At 40.5% G+C, this 23,003-nt stretch overlaps 2 protein-coding genes across 4 annotated transcripts in view; both read left to right on the plus strand.

The window, feature by feature from the left end:
- The first annotated feature begins 960 nt into the window (after window positions 1-960).
- Window positions 961-5,928, plus strand: them4 (thioesterase superfamily member 4). 2 transcript variants are annotated; one of them, XM_064353402.1, is made up of 6 exons: window positions 961-1,870; window positions 2,101-2,263; window positions 2,430-2,592; window positions 3,167-3,277; window positions 4,756-4,880; window positions 5,168-5,928. In XM_064353402.1, the coding sequence occupies exons 1-6, from the start codon at window positions 1,715-1,717 to the stop codon at window positions 5,200-5,202; spliced, it is 753 nt and encodes a 250-aa protein (XP_064209472.1). In that variant the 5' UTR covers window positions 961-1,714; the 3' UTR covers window positions 5,203-5,928. The 2 variants fall into 2 exon arrangements, with proteins under 2 accessions (XP_064209472.1, XP_064209463.1); XM_064353393.1 differs by having other exon boundaries at window positions 970-1,870; window positions 2,071-2,263.
- Window positions 5,929-10,427: 4,499 nt separating this feature from the next.
- The window catches only part of rorc (RAR-related orphan receptor C), a 32,286-nt gene continuing 19,710 nt past the window's right edge, over window positions 10,428-23,003 (plus strand). The window contains exons 1-2 of one of the 2 annotated variants that reach the window (XM_064353514.1): window positions 10,428-11,232; window positions 19,893-19,922. In XM_064353514.1, coding sequence (XP_064209584.1) covers window positions 11,172-11,232; window positions 19,893-19,922 — 91 coding nt within the window. In that variant the 5' untranslated portion in view covers window positions 10,428-11,171. Of the gene's footprint in view, window positions 11,233-19,892; window positions 19,923-21,016; window positions 21,750-23,003 lie in introns of those variants that run through there. The other variant, XM_064353522.1, reaches the window with a different exon arrangement.

The following is a 23,003-nucleotide window of genomic DNA, read 5'->3' on the forward strand; positions in this document are numbered from 1 at the left end:
TTTTTTTAAATATAATACGAGCCATCATTAGCCAGCTAACGGCGTGTTCTCATGCTTCTCCGTTGACATGGCAACAGAGTAACAACAAGACAACGTGACACTCGCATTAGTTTTTCGAATGAGTGTTTCCCAGGTTCTGTGGACATTGGTTGACATATTCATTATGCGGATTGGGCTCAGTAAATACATGAAGGTATCCAGATTGTTTAAAGATCCGCGAGAGTACACAGCATTGGGAAAAGGCCATGCCATGTGGGAACTCCCAGCTGAAAAGTCCAGCTAAACCAGCCAAACTGGTCAGTCACCCTCCAATACACTACAGTTCATGTAAAACAGAGGGCTACTGCTATCATTCCTGTATTTTCAAGGGGAATGATGGTGGTAGCAGGGAGTGAGTCTATTGTCAGCTAATACATACATGGCTGTACTACCACTGAATACCGTATACCGAATAATGTTGTATTTTTGCAACATGGTCAAAATGACCTAAAAGTAAAAGTTGCATTGCTTTGCTTCATTTATTAAATAAATGTATTATCCGCATGTACATCACAAATTTGGCATCGCAATAAAAAATATTTTTATGGTAATTTACTTGAAGTGGTGGAAAATCCCGATGTTATGTGCGACAAAGGGGATCCGCATGAGGAACCTACGTTGTGTGTACTCCAGACACGCAGTTGCACGTTTTACTCCAAATATCCTGTTATAATATAGTACAGGGCCAAAGGAACTGGGAAATGTTCTAAACTGATATTTGGCAAAATGGTATATCTGGTATATATATATATATATATATATATATATATATATATATATATATATATATATATATATATATCAGCTTGCTAATAGACATGCATATTTAACTAGACCACTGAACTCAATGAACTAGACAGCCTGAGCACGTCCTCGGCTAAATCCCGGAAGTACAGCTGTACTGCGCACGCTGAGGGCAAAACAGTGGAGCGCCCATTAAAATGAACCTCCCATTGAAAGTGTGGAACTATCATCCACGTTTTGAAAATATGAAGAAAATTTTTATACATCAAAATTTCTAAGATGATTCGTGAATCGGAAGTACTTTTACGTTCAAACCACGATGCTGTAATCTAATTCTTCAGCGCAGCTACGACAAGGAGGACACCTCAGAAACCAGAAACTTGGCGCCTGCGCAATATTGTACGAGAGGCCGAACAGGAAATAATATGGATCGGCTTCGCATCTCTCGCCAGTATAGTTCATTGCATTTCGCCCATTGAAAAAAGCGACGTCCCGTCGCCCATGTGTATTCTGTGTTTTCTATAACACGACATGAAGTTACGCGTTTTCGTCCCTTCCTACGAATGAACTGTTCGTACCCCAGGAAATGCCCCTCCCCTCCACTGTCCAAGTCCTTCACGGGGTCATTTGGTTTACCGGCCGGCAATGCTGACGAATGTTTTGTGAGATAACGCTCGCTTTATAATGGTTATTATTAAGTGGTATTCATTCATATTTAGCATACAGAGCGAGACTACTTTCAGCTAAGTGGTTTTGGTTAAATGGGTATGCCACAAACTAGTCTGTTGGCTCTTGCGAATACTAAAGTTAGTGAAATTCCGGGGAAGCTAAATTAACTACCTGGTTAGGCAGCTAATCGAAAAACTGGTTTGAGCTACTCAACTACACTTTAATCGGACGCATCGGTGTTTGTCTAACGTTTGTATTAGTCATGCTTCGACATAGTTTACACATTACAAGGGCACTCTGTCGGTTCATGGCCTGTAAATTATCGACTGGCCTCTACAGAAACATCTTGAAAACTAAGCATCCCACCGGCGACATGCGGTGCACTCGGTCATGCCTCCAGAGTATTCGGGGAGTTACGGTAAGGGAATTATTGTGTTATAATGCTAACACGTTGCACTGTTGCTTTTGTACTGAAACCACAATTGTAACGTAACAACAACTGAGTGTATGTGTATTTAGGTAAGCAATGTTCGGTCGTTTTTTCGTGACTGTGTGAGAACTGTCTAAGTTATAGAGTGTCCCTCTAACTGTCTTATTGCCGTGAATGACCAACACTAGGTGGCGCCACGGCCTTTCTCCTCCTCACAGCCGCGTGACTACAGTTTACCAAACACTTCCTGGAGCTCAGAAATGCTGAGATTATATGAACATTACAACATCATGTGTGAAGTGGAAACAGAGCGAGGTGACAAGATCAAGGGACAATGGTCGAGATTGCCCAGCTATAACCGTTTTCTGAAGTATGCCCCTGGTATGAAACTGATCAATGTAACCATTTTTGTAACATTTTGTTGCTAAGTTGCCAAGGTTGACCATTACACTTGTGTTTATACAAGAATCTGTGAGGGAGAGCATGTGTATGCGTGCCTACAAGTGTGTATCTTTTGTTTTGTCTCAGTCGCTTTCCGTTTCTATAGGGGGGCAGTATCTCAGCAAGCTCCTGCTGGCCAAGGCCCGGCTCTTCACCCGGAATATTGAGGAGCAGGGGGCAGGGTTTGAGTATGTTGTCTTTGAAAACAAGCAGGAGAAGACGTGCGTCTGTGTGTTCCAGGCAGGACATCTGCTGGAGGGTCCCCCGGGGTGAGTGCAAGTGTAAATCACGCACACTTCACTTCTAAAACCTTCTTTTGCAGGGTTTCTTAACTCTGGTCTGTTCACTCTCACTTCCATGCATGGACATTATGTTTCATTAACTCAGTAATCACTAATGGTACCTTAATGACCTTTTTGTGTTGTTTTTTTAAAAACATTTTTTTTCTTTTTTAAACGCCCAGTTAAAAAGTCTTGATTGGCTAGGGAGGTGCATTCTGTCAGCCACCACCCCATCTCACTCTGTCCATCCACTGAGCTTCAGTCATTGCTGTTCATGCATCGATGGGAGTATTGCTGATCAAGGATTCTGACTTCTCCCTCCCACAGTGACACTACAGCACGTTATAAATCACCCTGCAGAGCTGTGGGCCACATTCAGCCTCAGCCTTAGCCTTGAAGCTCTGGCACCACCACAGGAGATATGATCATCATAACAGATCTATCATTATCAAAATCAGTAAAAAGAAATTTAAAGAAGTTTTATTTTTTTTCTTGAAAAGTTAACTAGGTTTGTGAAACATTCCGTTAAGAAGCACAGCATAACTGGTGCATTTACTCGCAGGCATGTCCACGGAGGGGCAATAGCTACCATAATAGACTCTGTGACGGGTACCCATGCCACGTGCCATTCTGGACCTGCCATGACTGCCAACCTCACCATCAATTACCGCAGGTATCTGCAACCTAACGACTCTTCTTTATGAAGCTATCCCTTTGTTAAGTGCGCAACCTTTATATTCACCAGTAGTCCTTCTCGATTACTGCTATTTTAAAAATGAATAAAGCATTAAAATGCATTAATGATCGTAACTGAGCGAGTTGTCAACATGATGAACAATATGTGTGGAAATGTCAATGTGGAAGTAACAAGAGGCACTAAGAAATATGTGTGTATGATATATGCCCAGTTGAACAATCAAAGCTGTGTGACTTGAATGGTGTGTTCATTCCTCTGTCTGTCTCAGTATCTGTCTGCACCCCCCTCCCCCCGCACCCCATCCGTCATTGTTTCTGCATGTGTTGGTCTGCAGTAGTTTTTGGTATTTACTCTTATATGCGTAGTGATTTTTACACACTGTCACTAAGATGGTGCTATATTTCAGAAGAAAAAAAAAAACAGGAAATGGAGGAAAATTTGGAACAACCAACTGCCCTCAAAAACAGCAACAACAACAAAAAAAACAGCCAATGAGGTTAAAAGAAAAAATCCCTAGTGGGATGAAGAAAAAAAATACTCCGACTGTGGCAAGAGAAGCTTCCTGTTGGGAAGAAATAGGAAGAACCCGGCTGTAGAGGGGGAGCACATTCTCCACTGGCTGACTCAGTATCAGTAGTTGAAGGGATAGTTCACTTCCTGGGGTTTTTGGATATACTTTCAGTTTTAGTTCATGTTTTCAGTTGGCCCAGACAGGCCAATGAAGGATATTTTAGATACTTCAAGAAGTTAATAACTTGCCAGCTTCACAGTGGTAGGCATAGAGCATTCGGGGGTTTGTGGTCAAAAAGCAAAAAGGTATGCTTCAAGTAGTTTAACTCTAAGCAGCTTTTAAAGAGGTTGTATGTATGCATTTATTCTTCAAAAATTATATTTAAATAGCAAAATTACAGTTATAATTTTTGGTGAAACTGTTTTCTGTGCTGCATGCAACCTGAGATCACCATGCTCAAGGAAAGAAGTTAAATTGATGTTTGTGTTATGAGGATAAATACTATAAAAATAGAGCTGTTCCTGTGTACACTCTCTGGAGACGTAACATTGCTGCACAAGCTGCTTTGGAATGACTTGAATATTTAGTTGCTTTAAACTACAAACCCCGGATTATCCTGTACCTATCATTGTAAACCCAGCAGGCCATCTGAAACCTCTCTAAATATCTTGCATATCCTTCAATGCATACAAAAAATATATGGACCAATCAATAGCATACACTAAAACTGAAATAATATGAACTGTCCCTTTGAAGATGGGCGAAATCAAAATGGGAGATATGCGGAATATATTGGAGCAGATAATCATTGTAAAAGCAGATTATTCCACGAGACAGGAACTCCATAGGAGAAGGTTCTCACTTCTATTGTCATTTATGTTGTTCTTAGAACTTTCAAATTGCCAGAACGGTATGATCTAACTGTTTCCATCTTTCCCTTTAGCCCTATCCCCTTGGGAAGTGTGGTGCTGGTTCACTCTTCTCTGGATAAAATAGAGGGGCGGAAGATATTCATCTCCTGTCAGGTGACCAGCTCAGATGGCTCCAAGCTGCACACAGAGGCCACAGGTACAGAATGGCAGCATGTGGTTCCCACATGCTTAATGGCTGATATTACACACCTGACACATTTTCAGGGACTGCATGTTCTTCTTAGGCTGCATTCTTTCCACACAGCCCTCTGTCTTTCTCTGTCACTGCTGCAGAACTATAGAGCCTATTGTGTCCTACAATAGAATTGTGTACACGTGCTAATTGCTAATTATCTGACCGACTTATTTCCCCTTACCTTAGGATTGGCGCGTGCTGATGTGTTCCACCCTCTGACTGTCTCCTTTCTTTTTCTTCTCCTTCAGCCTTATTCATTCGGTTATTTGAGACAACCTACTGAGACACAACATGCCTGGTTTGTGGACAGTGATGGCCATAGTCAGGATAGAGTAATAGCATTTGTGCTGGTCAAAAACCTGTGGTCAGTGCAGGTGAATTTGAATGCACAATCTTTTTATTAATGAACAAGCAACAGGTTTACCTCTGCCAGTCGCACGAAGCACCTGGTGTCTCCATATTCGCACTGAGTAATCCCTGATTCTTAATGGATTGACTCCAATGTCTCTGTTACAGACTCCTATCGTGTTTTCAGTTCTTGCTTGTTTTACATTTACTAGACATCAAAGGTGTATTCTGTAGCTTCTGGTGCATATTCATTGCCAATGTTTTAAAGTATTTTATAGTTTGTTGTGACTACTGTATCTACATACGTAATTTATTACTATTAAGTTATGGATATTATTGGTTTGGTAGGGACTTTTTAAAGATTTTTTTAAACTAACAAAAATGTGAATCGTGGTGAAGGATAATAATGACTGATGTATAGGACCATTTTTAATAGTTTGGGCATTTTTCTACACTTTATATATATGAAAAGTGCTTGGTTGTTTTCTGAATTTTCTTAGTTTTCTTGTGATTGCATGGTGAAGGAAAAACAATAAAACTCTAGAAATGAACAGTGGTGTACTGCAATATGTATTGCCCATTTATTGCCTTGTTTCAAGTTTTGCTAAATTGTTTATGATCATTGGCTGCTGCTAGTAAATCGCATTGATCTGAACACCAAGTCAAAGGCTTTGTTGTGAATTAATGCTGTCCCAAATGTACTTAGAAAGATTTATACATTTTAGCCTTGAGGGCAAAATGCATTTGGAATTTATTTAAAGGTCTGATATAAACACTGAATTTACACCAGCAAAAAACGCTAGCACACACTCTGTGTTTTTCATTGCTAGTGTAAATTTATTGTGTACATCACACTTTTAAATAATTTCCAAATGCATTTTGACCGCAAGATACACATTTTAAGAGATGGTGCCATCAAATAGCTTTCACATATCTGCTAAGTTTGATAGAAACCAGTGCTGGATATTGGGCTGTAAAGTCCGCAGGAGATTATTCCAGAGCCAACGGGATGGTTGGATTCTGTGTGTTAGGTAATGGGATTTTTAATGAAGTCACAAAATTGGTGTGAATGAACAAAGTAAAAAGACTGCACTACACTAAGACATGGCCTGTTTAGTGTATGTATGAAAAACATACTACCCAGGTTCTGTCTGCTTTTATCGTGCATGCATTAAAGTCAAAAAGACATTCATGTGAAAAGTTAATTTCTGTACTAGACATTTAACAGTGTTTGATTCCTTATGTCATTCATGGATCATCAAGTTAGTGTGTGTGTGCGTGTGCATGTGAGAAATCATGCATACACACACAAAGAAAGTTAGAGCTTGCAGGTGAATAACATTTTCTGGTATGGGGCTTTCCAGGACCCGAGACTGCCAAGTTTGACAAACCTAGGCAGTTTCAAAAACCTATGGAATTAAGTCAGAGGCACACAAAGGCAGAGAAGAGGTGAGAGGCAAGGAAATTGTAATGAGATGATAAAAGGATCTCATGTCCGCCCACTCTCTCACGCTCCTCTCTTAACTTCTAAGTTTATGAATGGAGATGTTCCGGTAATGCTTGTGCGACAACTGGCCGAATGTTACTGTAACAACTGAGACGTTGTCCACATCTGATGGTGCACAGCTCATTCAAGAACGCTTTTGAACAGAAGCCCCACCAGATCAAACGCTTGATTACTCACTCAGGACTACCACATGGTGTTCTAGACCAATAACAAAGTTGTTATGAAAGGATGAAATAATGAGTCATTAAAAACTTTGTCCCCGGTGAAGCAGTATATCTGCAAAAGATAATTATGCAGATATTTACGTTCTCATAGTTGGTTTCCCCTGACTGTATGTAAAATAGTCTCATTGATTGAAATTAACCCTGTCTGTTTGATCAGAACTGTATACCATGCTGATACAAATGATACTGTCTCTCCATTTTTATTATTGAAAGGTAATGAACATTAACAATGGATGATAACGACATTCCCTTGCAACACTAGTACTTATTTAATATGAACGTAAAGAGGTCAAATTTCAGTTTTTTTTTTTAACCCCCCACGTTCCCCTCCACGAGAACCCACACGGTTGAATTGACAGACGTAGGTCCATGCCCTGAGTCTGGGCTGGCTGGTGTGGTTTTCAGTGTCGTCGTGTCTCATGCTGTCTGAGCCTCTGTGGTAACCTGCTGTGAATATCCATACTAATGGAGGCCCCTCATACATAGCTGTGAGGTGAAGGTATTTAGGACACCAGCGGGGGCCTACAGATAGCTGATGCTGAGGGTATAGCTCAAGATAAGGGTTTGGTTTGGGTGATAGCGGTCAGGAAAAGAGCAGGGGGCGTGCGGATGCGTTTCGGGGCCTGCTTTTTACATTAAAGCTGCGTGTGGAGATTAGTATACCAGAGGGTGTTCACGTGCATCCTTATGGTTCATTGTGAGGTGTGCTTGAATCATACTGAGAATCCCGATCCACAGAAATTACATTTTACTTGTTATGCATGTAATTCAACATAAAATTTTCTTTGTTGAAAATTTTACAAAAAAGCATACAATATAGCTTGTCGGCTGTGCGGCCTTTTTTGGCTCTTCATCAAGGCTTCAATAATTTTGGAGAGCACTGTTCATGCTTCTTGACAGGCTGTAAAACAAAAATGGGGAAAGCTTGCATTGGGTGGGCCTAAAGGGTCTAATAACTATTACTGTACCTCTTTACATTGAGGTGGTACAGTATGCTTCTTTAATTTTGCAGGTATGCAGTACATTTGTCTGCCAAGTAAAAAATTTGAGCATCATAAAATATTTATCAGTAATGCCAGTGCATTTTTATATTAGACAAATTGTGTTCCAATGTTTAAATGCCAAATAATGTAATTAAAAACATTTTTTTAATGAACAAGACTTCAAGTTAATTAAAGGCACAAGAAAAATTACTATAGCTAGGTAACTCCTGTAAATTTATCCCAAGCATTTGAACAGAAAGGAAGCAACTTTCCAGTATCACTGCTTGGCAAACTATACCTACCAAAGCTATGTCTTTATGTCAAAATATTTATATGAAATAGTATGTGTCTTCTCATATTTTGAAATCTAATGTTATACGCATGAAAACTGCTCACCCAAAATGTGCTTCAGGAAAACTTTAGATATCTACCAAAAGCTGTTTATTGAGTAGAATGCACCGATATTTGAAGATATTTTAATAGTTTTTGGTGTCTGGGCACAAACACAAATGCACATAGATACAGATATCAATATAGAGATGTGCAACCATGCCTAGGGACACTGAGACATGGAAAAGGTATGCAGATTACCTTATGTTTTTGTTGCGCTCTATTTTATGCACTTTAGAAAACGTGAAAATCAGTTACTGTTTCAAGTCCAGAGGAAACCACACGTACGCACGCAGCCCCAACAAAAAAACAACAAAAATTAACTCTTAACAGTCTGGCTTACGCAAGGTTGTGAAATAGGGTAGAAGGGTCTACGCCATAATGCTAGTAGACAGTGGGTGGAATGTGCTGGATTGATGAAAACGGTTACCGGAAACATTGAATTTTGTGTCCCTCCACTTGGGGTTGATTGCTTAAGGATGCTTGATCAAAAATGGTGGATGCAGGTCTTCGTTTTGATAACAGCTCCTTTCCACTTTCTTAATTTTTTATTCAATCTTATTTAGAAGTGCAACCCTACTACTTGTAGTTTAAGTCCCTGCAGAACCACTCCACTCCTCTGAATCCGCAAGGCTGTATTGGCTGATTACAGAGTCATTGTCCTCATTAAATAGCAGATTAAGCGATGATCTTCTTTACTGTAACTGTTAAATTGACAGCTGGTCAACTTAAGGGATTTGGTATGAAATCAATACAAAGCTACTTTTATGCATGTTTTTAATGCAAACAGCCACGGGGTGTTATTTATGTAACTTATTTTAGTTGTAAAATTAATACATAGGCCTGTTTATTTAAAACTTATTTTAGTTGTAAAATTAATGCATAGGCCTGTTATTTAAAACAGGACATTCAAAAATATAATGATATTGAAATGAAAAATGTAACTTGCACCTATGTCTACATCTGCGCATCTGTCCATAATTTAATGGCCTAGGCGAACCTTCGGATTAACAAAACTGTCCTATATTTGATGCTGCCACCCGACACTAAGGGCTTTTTTAAGTTAAAAATAATTTCCATTGCTGTCAAATGGTTTACTGTGGAGAACCAGTCCTACGTTATGCTTCTGTGTTTTATTACATGCTTTGGTTTGGAGGTACATCAACTGTTTGAAAACTAAAGAAAAAGTATGCCATTACAATACAGTTTTACAACTTTATTTACTGGTAGAAACGACACAATACATTAGCCTATATTTAAGAATGATCTTATTTTGGTCATTTAGTAATTTATGAATTTTGACACCGGTCTCCGTTTAGTTTTTCTCTCTTCTGGTTTGATTGATTAAATAAATAAACTGGCCAGCAAATAATGCGACCCTAAATCACCTGTAAAGAAAAAACAGAACCATCTCATTAAAAATGTTTAATTATTATTATTTTTTTAATCCAAGCAATCATGAAAAATAATGCTGGCCTTCAATGGCATGGGTCAATACGGAGAAAATGGGTATTTCGAACCACTCTGGCGTTAAGAGCCAAAGTCTGACAACCCTGTGTTTCACCCCGGTTCTAAGAAATCCACACGAAAAGTAGCTCCGTTTCCCTGTGTGCTCGAGTGCATCTGCATTGGATTACATCTGTCTAGGAAGTACTAGTGAGCCCTCAAAACAGAACGCTGCAAGTCGTGCACTGAAATAGTTAGAAAGTAATTTAGAAGTGAACGCAACAGCACAAGGCAAATATATTGCGAGAAACTAACGTGCAGCTTCCGTGTTCAAAATTCGGTTTTACACCGAAAGTAAATTTGTGCTTTGCTGTTGATTACATAACAGTGAGCTTGAGCCGACTGGGATATTAACCCCGGGTTGTCCAGCTTCAACTCGGAATGAACCCTGTGTGCTAATAGTGATTGTCAGCTCTTACAAAAATGTATGAGCACGAATCCCATCATTTTTGTAGGTCCAATCGGTCACAACTAGCCAGTCATTACAGCTCATGTTATCATATGTCTTGGTTTATTAAACTGCTACTCTAGGCAAATGTACCTACCTAGCGCAAAAACGCAAAACAATTTTTTGAAATATGTTTTCATTAGTTTCTATGAAATACTTTGTTTCGGCTATCATCAGCCGAATGTACATCATTATAGTAGCAGGTTTATTGGTAGCTAGTGTGCATGGAAAACTACAGCCAGCACGCGTAATCTCTAACCTCATCACGAAGAACAGTATATAACGCAAAATTTCAGTATTGCGTAATTGCCCATTTTTGACCTGACACAAAGAGGATTTTCGAAAAAAATGTTAACAAAATAGTGGGTGAGCTGCAACCATTCTAAAGCGGTTTGTTTATTGACGGTAAAGTTCATTGCTCTGTCGTCCTGCACTATTCTGCGATCAGCTACTTCTCCCTCCCTTAGAATTGATCCTGGAGTCCAACTTTAGCCGAAGGAAAGGGGGAGACGAAGAGGGTGCCGGAGATCTAAAGAGCGTGACAGAAATAATAATAAAACAACAACAGCAACCAGACAACACTAAAAACCGAGATAAATATTTATAAGATTAAGTGTGAAATGGCAGTAGACTTATTAAAACGTTTGCGACGGCCGGGGCGCTAGAGCAGTAGTTCTGGATTGTACAGATAAGTATTGCTTTCAAGCAAATACTTATCAGAAGTTAACATTGGCCCGCGTTTATAACTATTTAAATGTAGGAAGTACACCTGTATTATTTCTCTAAAGCGAGTGAGATATTCTCAGGGCGGTAGACTTCAGTGGATAGTGTGGCAAGCGAAAAGTAATGGAAAATGACGACCCGCAGTCACCGGACCCAACTAACAGCGACGCACCATGCAAGAAAGGTGAGAATTTTTATTGTATCACTGTACTTTTCACACCGAGCGCTGTAAATGCTACTATTGCCATCAGCAATAATAATAACAACGATAGTCAAGTAATAACGATAATGTTGTTATTATTGTTGTTGATAATAATAACCATTTGTGCTCTGTAGAAAAGCATTTAGTTGAAGTGTTTCTTTCAGGTATAATGACGTTAATCTACAGAGCAGTAGATGTTTCCCGGACACTGCTATAATACTGTAAATTTGGTATGATGCAATATTCATGCAAAATAGAGGGGTGGTGTACTAATGTATCTTACTAGTTGTGTGTGTGTGTATGTGTGTGTGTAAGAGAGGGAGAGGGAGTGTGTGTGTGCGTGTGAATTTCTGAACGATCAGTTTTTCAGAATTTCGGGCATGCACTGGCAGACATGCAAAGAGAAAATTGAAAGAAACAGTGACTAGTAGGCCATGATTTTAAAAAAATTTTTTATACGTGCTTGCAAGGCACCAATAATGAAACGGATGCACCAAGGCCAGTGACATCACAGTAATGGACAGAGTATACAAACTTGTGACACGGTCATCTTGTGTGCCCTGTGTCTGTTCTCCACTCAGAGGTATATTGCAGCCGGCCTTTTATATGTAGGTTCCCAATAGCACCCATTATATAATCATTTCATGCTGATTTAAAATTAATGCTCCTTTTTTTTTTTTTTTAATACAATAACTTGAGTGATTAGCCATTTTCACTGGAGCCTTTACAGCAGGTGAACATGTGAGAAACTGAAAGGAGTGCGCCAGGAAGATTTCAAATGCAGTGTTGCAGAATATTCTGTTCCTTGTCTTTTGCTAAAGGTCAGCAAATTATTATGCAATCAAGCTAAAACTCCACCACAACACTTACACCAGCAACACTGTTGGATACTGTAGATATAGTCAGACTCCAGAAGCCAGTAACGCCAAGGCTACCTTCCTTGGATTGATGCCAGACTGATATCAGATCAATATATTTCAATTCTAGTGTACACTTAAATTATTTAGTGAAGAAGACTTTGCAATACACAGTTTTTGCCAACTGGAGAACAACAGTCACAAACTCTTTCTGTTGCAAAAACAGATAATTTGAATTTCAAATTTGAATTAAAATAGTTATGCTCTTAACTGGCAAGTTTTTTTTCTGTGTGGTTGCGTATACTTGTCATGGAAGCAGACTACGTTTATAGTATTTAAAATACAGTTGCAGATTGAGGATGTGACTGAAGATGGCTTTCAGTTTAGTCCAATTTGAAATCATGGTCTTGTGCTTGTGTAGCTTTAAAGATATCCAGTAATTGTTTCATATGCGTAGGTAAAGTACGCATCCTTTATACCTGAGCCATCAAAATGGTCTTATTACTGCAAAAGGTAGGCCTCATTATTTTTCATCACATTTGCATTATCTAACAAGTTAGCTGTTAAAAGTAAATTTAGTCTTTCATTATTATATTATTTAATATTCTGCAGATTTTATGTATTTTGTTGGCATTTTTGAGTTACACATGACAAGTCTGTTTGTTAATCAGCTCTGACTTCTCACTGTGACCCAACAGGGGCCTCTGTGAAATGTTCTATTGACCTGGTCCACAGGCGATCGTTAAGTGTTGCGGTACGGGTAAAAAGTCTTACTGTAAATGGACTTACGTTTACATGTGCTGTAAACTGACTAAATGTGCTGTCAGTAGATATACATGGACTGCAGGAGGAGTAATGCAGGTCTTTGTGAGCCCCCCTGTGCCTCAGGCATAGGCTTATCTACCCCCTTGCTCTCCTAATTCCCTTCTATCTTAAACTCTTTTTCTGCTTATCTACCCTTCTCCCCTTCTCTCTCTCTATAATTTCCCCCTACTCTCTTTCCTGGTTCAGTTTGTTCATTCGTCACTGTCTTATTTCTGTGGCCTCCCAGTTCTCATTCTTGTTCACTTTTCTCTGTGACATCACATAATTGATTTGCTTAGTGGGTGCTCTTACATAAGTTAAAGTTTTTACATATCATTCAGTTATATAGCTGCATTTTCACTGAAGCAATTCATATGAATTTTCTTATAGGGGACAGCAGCAGTGGGCATTGTTAGATTTATAGAAGCTCATTCCCCTAATTACAGAGTTCCCCTGCTTGTTCTTTTTCTTCAGCTTTTTTATTTAAAATGTTCATGAAAACTGGTTCATTTTTTTCTTCCTTTTCCTGTTCTGCATTTCATCTTTCTAACAGTCTTTCAGCCTCATCCACCTTAATATGAGCCCTTCTTTGTGACTCATTTTTCTCTCTTTAATGCTTCATCTCACAATTTCCCAGGCTCCTCTATCACTCCTCATTATCCAGAATTTGACCATGTTTCTGTTTGTGTGTGTGTGTGTGTGTGTTCATGCATGCATGTGCCTGTTCTGTTTGTGTGTGTGTGTGTGTGTGTGTGTGTGTTTGTGTGTGCACATGCCTGTTCTGTCTCTGTGTGTGTGTCTGTGTGTATGTTCTCCCAGTCACACCGCCGTAGGTTATGAGTGGACTTAATCTGGTCTAAGCTCTGGATTTGCAGTTTGTGTGTCTGTTTCTGGTCCAGCTCTATTTCTAGGGGGCTGATTGTCTAATTTCAGACTCCAGTCCTCAGCTTCACTTTGCACTGCCTCTCTGTGCAGAGGACACTAATGAGTCTGCCAAGCAGTCCAGAGTACCTGTAGGGCAGTCCAGTGTTTGGGGAAGAGGTGTGGGAGTGTGTGGTTCTGACTGAGGAGAAGAGCGGCCAGGAATTGAGACGGGATGGAAGCAAGACAAGGAGGAGGAGGAGAAGGAGGGGCAGTTCATTTCATAATTAGAATGATTGTTTGAGTTGGGGACAGCCCATACTGAATTGCTTTGATCAAACAAGAAAAGACAACAGTAGAATTTGCAAGTGTGTGGTGGTGAGCTTCCACCCATGGTTGAGCGACGCAGATTGTCGATTGTGTGTGACTGTGTGTGTCTGAAACAGAGGGAGAGGCGGACAGCTTCTGCCTTCGTGATTGGAGCGTTGGCCTGTTACTTTGAGACCGAACACAGTCGCCGGCGGGTGGGTGTGTGAACGGAGTGATGTCAGCACAGGGCTGTAGGCTGGACGGTGTCCACAGAAAACAACAGTGTGTTTTTGGCCCAACCCAGCAAGAGAGGGTTTTGGCTCAGCACGTACAGATAGACTAATCTGACACACCAAGAAGAGCTGGCAGTGCTGCTCAGCATGCTGCTTACATCACCGCCCTCTCGTCCACTCACAGGGCACGCACACTAATCTGGAAGCACACACCGAAGTCCACTGCTTCACCCACCCTCACTTGATTGCTCTTTGCTGATACCATAGTGTTGGAAAGCCCTTTTAGGAAAGCATTTTGAGCATTATGTATGAAAAGCAGTCTATAAATAGTGTTATTATTATTGCCGGTGGTGTCTCTCCTCTCCATCCCTGTAGTCTCTAATTGACTATGTGATCTTAGGGTTGTAGCTAGGTAAGCGGTTTATCTTAGTTGACTTAGTTATTACACTTGTGCCTATTCAACTATTGCTTGTTTTATTTGCATAGACTGCTTTGTTGCTGTTTTTGTTGTGTTAATCAGATTAACCTACAGGGTCCAAGTTAAACTACGCGGTCGTTCCCTGCACTTGGAACTGTTCTTCACTCTAGGGCTTTCAACACACTTGTTCCTGGTTTTGGTCATACACTTTGTTGTACATCGCTCTGGATAAGAGCGTCTGCCAAATGCCTGTAATGTAATGTAATGTATTGTAGGGTCATACAGGCTCTGTCTTGTCATTCATTGACTGCCTACCCGTCATGTGCTATTTTGCTCCCATAAATTGCTCTCACACTCTTTCACACTTTTTCTTTCGTTTGATTTTCTTCTGTGATCTCCGTATTTGCCTTTCACACGCTTCAGTGGTACAGTCCCTTCCTCTCTGTTACTCACTCTCCCTGTCTCTCTCTCTCACACACACACACACATATACAGACACACACACATAGTTTTATTCCTTTTGTAATGGCGTGACAGTTCTCTCTGACATTGCCACACAGTAGGCACCATAATCATCCCTCCACTTGTTGGAAGCAGCCAAATTTAAATACCCCATTCAAGCTTGCTAATACTGTAGCTGAGACCCCCTTGTTTTACCAGCTGAATAAAAGTCAGTAAATAGACCATACATCAGATTAAAAGGCATAAAAGACATGTGCAAATATAACCATTGTGAGACACTTAATGGGAACATTAAAGGACACTTTGAGCAACTGATTGCTAAAGAGAGTTATTCATTAATGAGGAGAGGTGTGTACATGGCATGCAACGATTCCTGACAGGCATTCTCATTGGGCTGCCTGTGCTGCTGCAGGGGACCTTGCAGCGAGTGCTGTTATGTAACAATCACTCAGCATAGCTGAGGACAGATGCCACCTCATTGGCTGACTGTGACATCATTGCAGGGGTGTGTGTATGTCAATGTGCTTTTGTGTCACTGTGCAGAGTCCATACTAATTTATTTTGTGTCAGTGTGTATGCATTTGTATGATTTTTTTTTGTGTGTGTGACAGTTTTCATGAATTTGTGACATTTTTCACATTGTGACTAGTCAGACATGAGTGTTTGAGCTTGTTTGTCAGTGTGTGCGTCGCTCTGTTGGTATGGTTGTGTCTGTCAGTCCACAAGTGTCACTCTGTGAGTATGTGGGAGAAGCTGATAATGTCGGTTCCTGTGTCAGTGGGCTGAGAATCTCTGTCTCTCTGTGCGTCTGTGTCCGTGTCTGTGTCTTATGCCTGTGCGTGTTTTAGTATGTGTGTCAGTGTGGTTATGTCGCATCTACGTTGTTGCACTAATAGATATACAGGAAAAAGCAATGGTGATGAGAGAGGGGAAAATAGAAGCACCCGCTATGTGGTCTGGGCACAGGTTTACCAAGCTCATCTTTGGCATAGGTTCACAGAGAGAGGAGGCATGATATAAAATAGAGAGAAAGAGGCAGAGAGATGAAGGGTCGGGTAACACCGGTTTAGTCATCTGGAAACGTTTCCGTGTGTCCATATACATCGCTGATCATCGCTGTGAATGTGAATATGACTCACCATTCACCAATGAAAACCTGTGACTGAGGTGTTTGCCCCTGTCTTTTTAAATGTATTCATTTTTATAAATTTTGCACCCAACGTGGGGCTGTACATATCCAGTTCACACCCTAACTTTGGTACGTTCAGCTATCTGCAACAGCGGCTGCGTTCATGCGCGAACCCCACTGCCGATTTCGGAGAGTGCAGACATCCTCTATACTTAGTGTAGACAGCTGCTTCTTTACACACCACGTACTACAGATAAGCTCACGCAGAGCGGAGTTCGGAGGAAGACCATGCAGCCCATGGACATCCGATTGACCAGCAGGGGTCGCTAGATAAGGAGGAAATGCGGACCCTAGCCGACTGAGCCCTCCCATAACTGCCAATTGTGTGTCGCCCTATGGAGCTACGAGCCACAGTTGGCACTGGCACAGTCTGGATTCGATCGGAGACTGCAGGACTCATCCATGCACCACAGCGTGGTGCCTTAACCAAATGAGCAGCCCAGCAGCCCCCGTGGCTTCCTTTTTTTACATTAGTTTTCCTATTCTGAAGATCACTGCAAAGAGAAAAATACATAATTTGGACTTTTGTGGGGAAGAGGGTTGAGCCACAGTGTGTGGATAGCCTTTTCCTATGGACATTCATTAAAGTATCACGCACCTGTGATGCACACAAAGACGGAACATTTGCAAAGATCCCTATTTAAATGTAGATTTCCGTCCACTATCTATTGGCCTCATTTTATATGTGCTCATGAACCGCGCAAAGTCTCAACTAAAAAAATCGGTAGTTTCCTAAAGCACAGCCATGTGGTGGAAACACTGCTGTAGACAATAAAAATGAGTTAAACACCAAATTTAAATTCGACAATGTGTTACTGTAGGCCAAAATATAGGACTGGTTGTTTGCAGTGGAGCAGGAAAGAAAGATAAATAAACTTTATATTATCTAATAAGCGAGAAGTCTCGCTTCTTTACTGTGGGAAACTAAACTGAAAATTCCTCCCACCGCTCTTGACCTGTGTGTGCACTCAAGGTGACAGACGAAGGTGACGAGGACAAGATAATGGAAAGAAAAGTGTTAGGCAACGCGTGTATGTGTTTGTGTGCGTGTGTACGTGCACTCTTGCGCGTGTCTGTCTCAACGCTCTCCATCGCCATGACGAATCTCCCATTCTTGGGGCTCAGTGATGTGTCTTGTGGGACAGACTCACATGGGTGAAGGGCAGGGGTTACCAATTTAATTTAGTGTCCCTTATAGTACCTACTGGCGGGTTGTTAGATTTAGATTATACTTCATGTGCAGATTTTTCCGAAATTTGTCTTGTGCCGTATTTCCGTTTACATAGAGGGGGACAGACACACGTTCATACAGTAAAACTAGCCAACAGTTGTAGTGCATTTGTCATATGACTCCTGAGTTTAACAGGCAGCAGGCTAAGCATTGGAAATGGGCTCCTGTAGTATTCTGTCTTGGTTTGTTAATCAATGGGCAAAAGCACTGCCAATGTTGGTACTTTATGAGCAGTCTATTTTGTTGGCTGTATTTTACATTAATTAGCAAATCTTTTACATAATAAAATAGCACATTGGCAGCAGCAGGTTTTGGTGTCGGGGGGATAAATGCAGTGATTTCACTTTGTCACCATGACCTGGTGTTAGTCTGACAGACTAGATCAGAGAGGGCCTGAGCTGTGGAGACTGCATAAAGAGAGCAGCTCTCTTCCCATTAGGTTAATAAAAAACCTCTACATTTAATGAGAATTTAATCAATTTATTATTTATTATTTTATCAATTTTTACATTTCGCTTAAATGTAGTTCTGCTTTTATTAGATATATGTGATAGGATGATAACGAGATGTGGAGCTCATCAGCGATTGCTGTTTAGTTAAACCATTAAAGTGAAAAAAGTCCTCCATGCCCCCCTCTCTTCCTCCTCCCTCTCTGCCCACTTACCCTCCATCTCTGAAGGGGCCTGTTGTCAGCTGTCTATGTGATGTGAAAAATATAGTGTTCCCTTAAGAGTGTTTTAAGCTTTTTGTGTGCCTTGTCAGTGTGTCTGTGTATGTGTGTGTCGGTGTGTGTCGCTAGGCGCGCCTGTTTCCATACGCGTCTGTGTGACACCGCTCCACTGCGTTCTGCCAAACAAGCAAAACCGATTTTATGAAAAAACAAAAAAAAACCCACATAGGCCTTCAAAGGTAAAGACAAAGGGGAGAGTGATTTCTGCTTCACCCCACTGATGCTTATCTCCTTGATCTTTTCTTTCTAGACACGCAAATGGCACTAAAAATAAATATCGGAAACAACCCCCCCACCCAAACATGATCCAGTTTTAACTTTCTCAAACATGTGGTCAGGCAGGGGTCTTATTGCGCCAACAGAAACACCCCCCGCCCATTCATTCTTGTGTGTAAAGCAGCAGTTTCCCGACACGTTTCATTGGAATGATTTAATGATTCCGTTGAAGATTCTGTGATGGAAACTTGTTTCTTCATCATTTTTTCAAATAATGATAGCTCCATTTTGTGTGTGAATATCTGCTTGTGTGTGTGTGACATACACAGTATCATAACTATATTTTGTCTGTATCGATGGATGGATGGATGGATGGATGGATGGATGGATAGATAGATAGATAGATAGATAGATAGATAGCAGTAATGCATAATTGTATATGAATATGTGTAAAACATTATGGTAATGCATATGAATTCCTTCACAGTCGGCATCACAGTCAGATTCCCTGTGGCGCAGGGCTGAAGATTCTTAAGCCGTTTCCTTTACAGGCAGAAAAAAACAAACAATGTGATGTAATAATGCCGCGCAGTTGGATGTACAAGGTTTGGCATGCTGACATGGACATGCAGTGTACTCAGTCCACAGCTTCCCCTCCACTGCACTTATAAGACACACACACATGCACATACACACACACAAACGCACACACACACGTACACAATGGACCACATGCAGGGCCACTGTGCAGACCACCCCACAGTAGGGGGGAAGGAGCCTGCACTGGCACTACAGCCAAGATCAGCCAGCACTGCTAAATATCCACTAATCCGCAGAATTAGAGTAAGAATAGCACACGCGGACTGTATGGATTTCACACATTCCTCACCTGTGACCGCTGAGATGCATAAACTGAGCACTCCTGTCATACAGACACAGTATGGAAGCCTTTGTGCAAGGGATTGGCCTGCGGGTGGTACAGTAGCCAGGGGAGAGAAGAGGCTGGAATTTAGAGGTGGAGGTGTAGAGGGGCGAAAGAATCCTCGACATAAAGCACTTCAGCTTCGATTGGATTTTCAGATACTTGTTTTGAGCCAGAGGGGGGAAAAACTAATGTTGTCCGGCAGTGCTGCTTCAGTCCTGCGGTCCGAGAGTACTGCAGGCTGTGGAACTGTGAGTTCAATGCTCTTTTACTTCTCTTGTGTGGTAACAATGTGACTCTGGGCCTGTGTTCCTACAGCACGCCGATCAGCACTGTCGAGAGTGTGACGTAGAAGTGGATGGCACGGGAGTGTGTGAATGGACTCTAATGTGTACCGTTCTCTCTCACAGGAAATGCAGCGGCTAAGAAGACCCACTTGAGTAAGTACAGTCCTTTCATCGCTGTGCTTATTACAGTATTGTGATTTTGTTGCTTAGGACTCAGCCTTAGTTACAAAAAAGGAAAGAACACGCACACACCCAATGAGGTGCAGACAGCGGAACGAAGTCTAAAAACTAAAGGAAAAAGAGCACGCGTACTCTCAGTATACCGCGATTCATTTTAGCCACCACCGATTGGCAGAGAGCCTTAAACAGGGTATACCTAAAATAATTAAATGAATAAATCATGGCGTATGAAGAGCGAGTGTCTGACTTTTTCCTTTACCTCTAAGACTTTTCTTTACCCATTCACCCTGGATATACTAATGTCTGTCTGTCTGTCTGTCTGAATGTAATACAGATGGATGCCTTTTTATGTTACATTTTGCCTTGTCTATGTGCATTTTGTATTGTCTATATACATCTGTGCTGTATTATTTTTAACTATTTGTGGCATAATGTATAGATCGTTTTATCTAGGTGGTTGTGGTTTCCATGTATTTTATATATTTAAAAATATAGTCAAGAAGAGGTAGTGCATATATTTTATAACATTCCTCATGGTGATCATGCATTTCAGATACACTTGCCTGAGAAAATTTTATGAGGAAATTGAATTTGATGCTACATATTCTGATACAATATATAACATTTTGCTCGTGTAATGTACTTTGTTGTCAGCGATTAGTCATAGTTCCCCTTAAGTGTGTGTGCACGCACGTGTGTGCATGCACGTGTGTGTGTGTGTGCATGCACGTGTGTGTGTGTGTGTGTGTGTGCATGCGTGAGTGTTTGTGTGTGTGCATATGTTTCTGTGTATGTGTTTGTGCATAACTGCTTTGAGTGTGGTTAAAACAGCACGCTTGTATGTGCTAACATATGCTAGCGGGTGAATGCTCACACCTGTGATGTTTTGGAAGTTTCTTTGTGCAAATTTTACTGACGCCATCAAACAAATAGTTATCTTGCAGCTGTTTCCTTGCATATTTTTTCACCTATTCAAGTTTTTCTTTGTGGATGAGTGTGTAGATACCCATCAATCTTTCACCTGAGCTCATTCATATTTTGAGAAATGTATTTGGGTGTGCAAAATGTAATTCCATTATTTATATTCTGGAAACGATTACTACTTTAGTTCTTACTTCATTACTTTACTGTTAAATGGCATGGCATTTCCTCCACTTTCCCACAATTGGCTATGAATGATGTCAATCAATGCTATGGGCGTGGTTTGCATCCCAGCTGTTTCCCGTGACTTGATGGGTGAGATGGTGTTATAGGGAAAGAGAGAAGGATGCAGTGTTTTCTGCATTACACTCAGGCGTTGGTGAAGGAACACAGACACAAAGTGGGGAAGACGGGGGCAGGCAGGTGCTAGATTGGTTGAGTGTGGTTTCTCTCAAGCTTGCTTATTCAGGTGCTAAAACAGAAGGGAAAAGGAAATAGATGTAGAGAAGGGGGCGAGTAGACGATCAAAAAACCACTGAGTAGTTTGTGTGTGTGTGCATGTGTGTTTTTTTGTGTGTGTGTATCTGAGCGTGTGTGTGTGCGCGCGTGTGTGTGAGTGTGTGCGTGTGTGTACGCGCGCGCGGACACAGTCAGGGGCAGGCCCACCTACTCTTATTTTGAGGTCTAGAGAAAAGTAAGGTAGACACAGAAAGAGAGACAAGCACCTGAACCTCTTGATAGAGGCTTCAGTCAGAACAAGTCACTGTTTTGGTGAAAGAGAGCAAAGTTTCAGTGTCAGAAAAAACAGAGAATATAGAGATCAAGGGTAAGAAGGAAACGTCAAGAAGACCAGAAGAAATTAAAGTGAAGACATGAGAGGTAGGACTTTTGGGTTGCTGCAGTTATTACTGTTCACTGTTATTTCAGAACATTAATATACCTTTGCTTAACGACTTTAATACCTTTTCTTGCTTAACGACTTTAATGCCAGTGTTCACTGCGCAGTCTGTTTGCTCAGCTGTAGGAAACTGAAGCTGTAGAAGGATGCTGTAGAATGTCAATGCATAGCTTCCGTTTTCCCAGATCAACTCATTAATGAAATTATCTGATCTTTTGTCTCACTTTCTGTTCAATATCCTTAGCACTGCCCCCTCAGACTCTTTGTTGGTAGGGCTGATAACAGTGTTTGCTGTCAAATAAAAACTAAAAGAAAATTATAATCTCAAAAATGAATGGTATTGATCTATCCCACCTATTTTTCTGGCTGAATATGGTCCATCTGTAAAAATAGAATCTATTACATCCAATCAAGTTACTGTGTCTGATAGGGCTTGTATCTATCAGTAGTTCAGTGTACACAATTTCTATACAAACACTAAAAATCAAAATTCAGAGAAGGGATATGAAAGTCACATAAATTCCAAAATGACAAGATATTTGTTTCTGATTTTGTTGTACTTGGATGTGGATTTTTTAAAAGCAGGTACATTTAGAATAGGTAAATTTAGAATATTTGGTAGAATTGTATTTGTTGGCTATATTGTGAATAAATGTAACTTCTCTGAAACCCACAGGTTTGCTTCATTCTCATACTGAATTGCATTGATTTCTACATAATGTGTTGTTGCTTGAGTTGTTGATTGTCCACATTACTTGCTCTGGCATTTAATATTGAATACCACAGAGCTTAGACTAAAAAATAGGTATCATGAAATGGAACTGGTTTCCAGAGTTATATTACTGTTGTCCAACCACTTCTGTGCTATGAACCATGCGCAAATGAAACGCAACATAGAAGGAACTAGATCAGGTCGTTCTTTTGTCTGTCTGCTGTCATCCTCTCTCAACAAGTATAGATTTCCTTTTGTCCACTTTCTTTTATTTCTCTCTTTCTATCATTCTGTTCTATTTTTCTTTCTGTGTATTTAATGTCTTCAACTTTCTTATTACAAAATCAGTGTTGCAATTTTGATGACATCAATGTTATTTACGGGAATGGTATTCCAGTAATGATACGATGAGTTTAATAGTAGGCCTACTAATATGAGTATTAGTACTGCTGCTTCCACTAATAATAATAATAATAATAATATAAATGTAATATATTATCATAATATTTTTCTTTTACTTTTA

This window comes from Anguilla rostrata, chromosome 1 (genome assembly GCF_018555375.3).
Source record: "Anguilla rostrata isolate EN2019 chromosome 1, ASM1855537v3, whole genome shotgun sequence".
NCBI classification, from domain to species: domain Eukaryota; kingdom Metazoa; phylum Chordata; class Actinopteri; order Anguilliformes; family Anguillidae; genus Anguilla; species Anguilla rostrata.